This window comes from Lactuca virosa, chromosome 8, assembly GCF_052849685.1.
Source record: "Lactuca virosa cultivar CGN04683 chromosome 8, Lactuca_virosa_CGN04683_v6, whole genome shotgun sequence".
NCBI classification, from domain to species: domain Eukaryota; kingdom Viridiplantae; phylum Streptophyta; class Magnoliopsida; order Asterales; family Asteraceae; genus Lactuca; species Lactuca virosa.
The window spans coordinates 145,529,829-145,533,453 of NC_136433.1; the positions used below are offsets into that span (position 1 = coordinate 145,529,829).

Below are 3,625 nucleotides of genomic sequence, written 5' to 3' on the forward strand. Positions count from 1 at the left end.
TATGAACTCTCATCTGGTTCCATCACCTCTTGGACCGAGCTCGCGAAATTGTTTTTAGAAAAATATTTTTCGGAAATGCGAGTCTTCAGTCTCAGAAGAGAAATCCTTGGGATCAAACAAGGAAAAAGAGAAGCTTTACACACTTACTGGGAAATGTTCAAAAAGCTTTTGGTTCGGTGCCCCCAACATGGGATCAACGATTATCAACTTTATAATTGCTTTTGTGAAGGTATGACACCCATGGAGAGGCACCTGATAAATGCTTCCAATGGTGGTTCCTTGGGTGATATGACACCAACTAAAATCAGAGAGTTGATCGAAAAGCTGGTGATCGAGTCCAAACATTCCGGAAATAAAGATGAGTGGTATCGAGATCAGCCAAGGGGTGTCAAGGAGATCAGTAATGTTAATCTGGAAGCTCAGATATCTGAATTGGCGAAAGTTGTTCTGCTCCTGACGAAAGAAAAACCAGCTGCGAAGAAACCATGTGGTATCTGCCTAAAGACGGAACATCCAACTGATATGTGTCCGATTTTACAAGAGGATGTTGCTCCAGTCAAAGTTTTCGGAGGATACCAGCAACAGAAAAACTTTAATCAGCCTCCAAACTATTATCAGAATAACAACTATCAGCCAAGACAACAATTTCAGCCACCACCAGGTTTTCAGCAGACAAATTTTCAGCAAAATTCTCACTTTCAGCCCAACTTTCAGAACCCGAATTTCCAGCATCAACCTTCAAATCAGCAACCCAGTAGCTCCAGTGTGGCCTTAGAAGATATAGTGAAGAGTCTTGCCACGAGCACCCAAGCATTCCAGACAGAAACTAGAGCAAGCATCAAAAATCTGGAACAACAAGTGTCTCAACTTGCCACTTCTTTGGGTCGACTTGAATCTCAAGGAAAGCTACCAGGGCATACAAAAAACAATCCAAAGCACAATGTGAGTGCTATTTCCTGGAGAAGCGGAAAGACTTATGAAGGCCCGATCTTATCTGAACCAGAAAATAAAGCCGATGAAGAATGTGAAGAAGTTCTGGTGGAAGAAGGAAATGTGGATGGGACAGAAAAAGAAACTCCAACACCAGTGAAGCCAGATCTGAAAGAATATAAGCCCTTACCTCCATTCCCATCAAGACTGAAGAATACGAAGCGCGAAAGAGAGGATGAAAACATCACGGAATTTTTTCGCAAAGTTGAGGTAAATATCCCGTTACTTGATGTTATAAAACACATTCCTTGTTATGCTAAGTTTTTAAAAGAATTATGCGTTTCAAAGAAAAAACTGAAATTTAATGAAATTTTAAAAGTTGGCAAAAATATTTCTTTAATTTTGCAAAAAGATTTGCCTCCAAAGTGCAAGGATCCGGGGATTTTCTCAGTTCCTTGTAAATTGAGGAACCTTGATTTTCCAAAAGCCATGCTTGATCTAGGAGCTTCAATCAATGTCCTTCCCTATTCTGTTTTTGAAAAATTAAAAATGGGAACTTTACAAAAGATCGGGACAATTATACAGTTGGCTGACCACTCGACAGTACACCCAAAAGGTGTGCAGGAAGATGTTCTTGTCCAAGTGGATAATCTGATTTTTCCCGCTGATTTTTACATTTTGGACATGGGAAACTAGGACACTTCAGATACAAACTCTATTATTTTGGGAAGACGTTTTATGAAAACTGCAAAAACGAAAATTGATGTTTTTCATGGAATGATTTCAATGGAGTTTGATGAGGAAGTGGTTAAATTTCAAATTAATGATGATAATGTTCCTTCTGAAAATATTTTTGTCAATTATATGGGTACCAACAGTCCTTTGTCTGAGGGTTGCTATGAGTTTTCTAATTTCTCTGTGCAAGAAAAATTTGTCTCTGTGCAAGAAAAATTTGCAGACAGGAATTTATCATACGTATCAGGGGAGCTGGCTGAAGATAAGCTTGGGGAAAACAAAGGAGGGATCTTGGTTGTTGAAAAGGAATTAGTAGAACCTGATAAATCTGAAAAGAAGTTATCTAAAGGGGTTGAGATGGAGTTGAAAAGAAACAAACTTTTGGAAGGAGAAAATGAAAAAGTGATGATTTCTGTTGAGGTGATTTCAGATACGAATCTGAAAAGTAGAAAGTTTGAAGAAAAGGAAGAGAAGACTTATGGGAAAAAGAAGAAGATCAGAAAGAGGAAGAAGTTTGAAAATCTGCAAAGCTTAGTTGAAGACAATCTGAATTCTTTTCATTTTGCTGAACAAGTTCCAAATCCACTCATCTTTCCATATTTGAAGGGATCTGGAGTTACAAGAAAAAGAGTTGAGCTTCAAAGAAGTCCCAACCACACCAGTTAATAATCTGGTTGGGCAAAGTCGAGCCAACGACTTTAAAAATGGGCGGATTTTCGGGAGGCAACCCGATGAGTAGTTTTTAGTTTTTCTTCGCTTTTAATAAAGAGATTGTTGCAGTCCCAAGCAAGCTTGGGGAAATCAGAGGATCGATAAAGTTGCTGAAATCTAGATTTTTCGTCAACATTCATCGTCAAAATCAGATTTCTGCAAACTTATCAGGTACATTCTTTCCTAGCTTCACCCTTTTGCTTTTATATTCTTTATTGAGTTGTTCATTCCTCTCTGAGCATTGAGGACAATGCATCATTTAAGCTTGGGGAGGGGGTTAGTGTAAAAAAAATTGCATTTTTTTGTTAAAATTTTTAATTTTTTAGTTTTTCATTCAAAATTTTCAATTCTATTTTTATTTTACCATTTTATTCTATTGCATTTGCATATAAGAAATCTGAAAAATCTAAAAATATTTTATTTTCTGTTTTTATCTTTTCTGCATTCATAAAAAAACCTAAAAAGATTCTTATTTCTAGTTATTTTTATTTTCTGCATATCAAATTCAAAAAATTAAATTTACATGAGATGTGGATATCTTTTTACATTCGATAGCTTTGTTAAGATGAAGTGTGATAGTTACCGAAAATAACTGTCTCATTACAATCAATTTTAAGAATTATCTTTTCAAGTGTTTTAAAAGTTTTCAATATGAACCAACATAAGAGTCAGATAATTTTTACAATGGAAGTGTGGGATGGAAAAACGAACAGTGTTTTGAAAATAGTTTTCTTGAATGTCTTAAAAAGAACCTAGATTGGATAACCCTGATCATTCCTTGAAGTACTGAACCCTATAGTTTCTACGCCTTTTGAGGTTGGGAGGTAACACTTGTTATACACAATTTATTATCATTTATGAAGTATTGAAGATATGGTGGGCCTCAAAGTAAAATCCGCGCCCAGTCAATATATATGTTAGAAATGGTACGTCAAGCAACTTGAAGAAATCTGCAATTCAAAGTCAAATCCAAGTCAAGTTCAAGTCGAAATCAAGAAGCAAGCAAGTGAAATTTGAAGAGTTGATCAAGACGAAGAAGATGTGTGGTATAATGAGATTGATCCCTCGATAGTGGAATCATAGGGGTAAGCTTGGATTTTCTGTCCATAATGGAGCTTACCGCGTTTACTGGACGAGTTCGGAAAAAAGGAGGAGTTGGTCAAGCTAAGTTTTTATAAACGAATTTTCGTGAAATTATTTTTAAAAAATACATTGTTTTCACAAATTTAATTCGGCGTAAAAATTATTT

General features: G+C 36.1%; 1 protein-coding gene across 1 annotated transcript; it reads left to right on the top strand.

The window, feature by feature from the left end:
- The first annotated feature begins 240 nt into the window (after nucleotides 1-240).
- Nucleotides 241-1,626, top strand: LOC145130920 (uncharacterized). Its single transcript, XM_079065672.1, has one exon. It carries the CDS (start codon nucleotides 241-243, stop codon nucleotides 1,624-1,626), a length of 1,386 nt encoding a protein of 461 aa, XP_078921798.1.
- Nucleotides 1,627-3,625: the final 1,999 nt, after the last annotated feature.

Bases quoted from the DNA above. Each gene is read 5' to 3' on its own strand.
- LOC145130920 (XM_079065672.1), top strand. From the start codon at position 241: ATGGAGAGGCACCTGATAAATGCTTCCAATGGTGGTTCCTTGGGTGAT.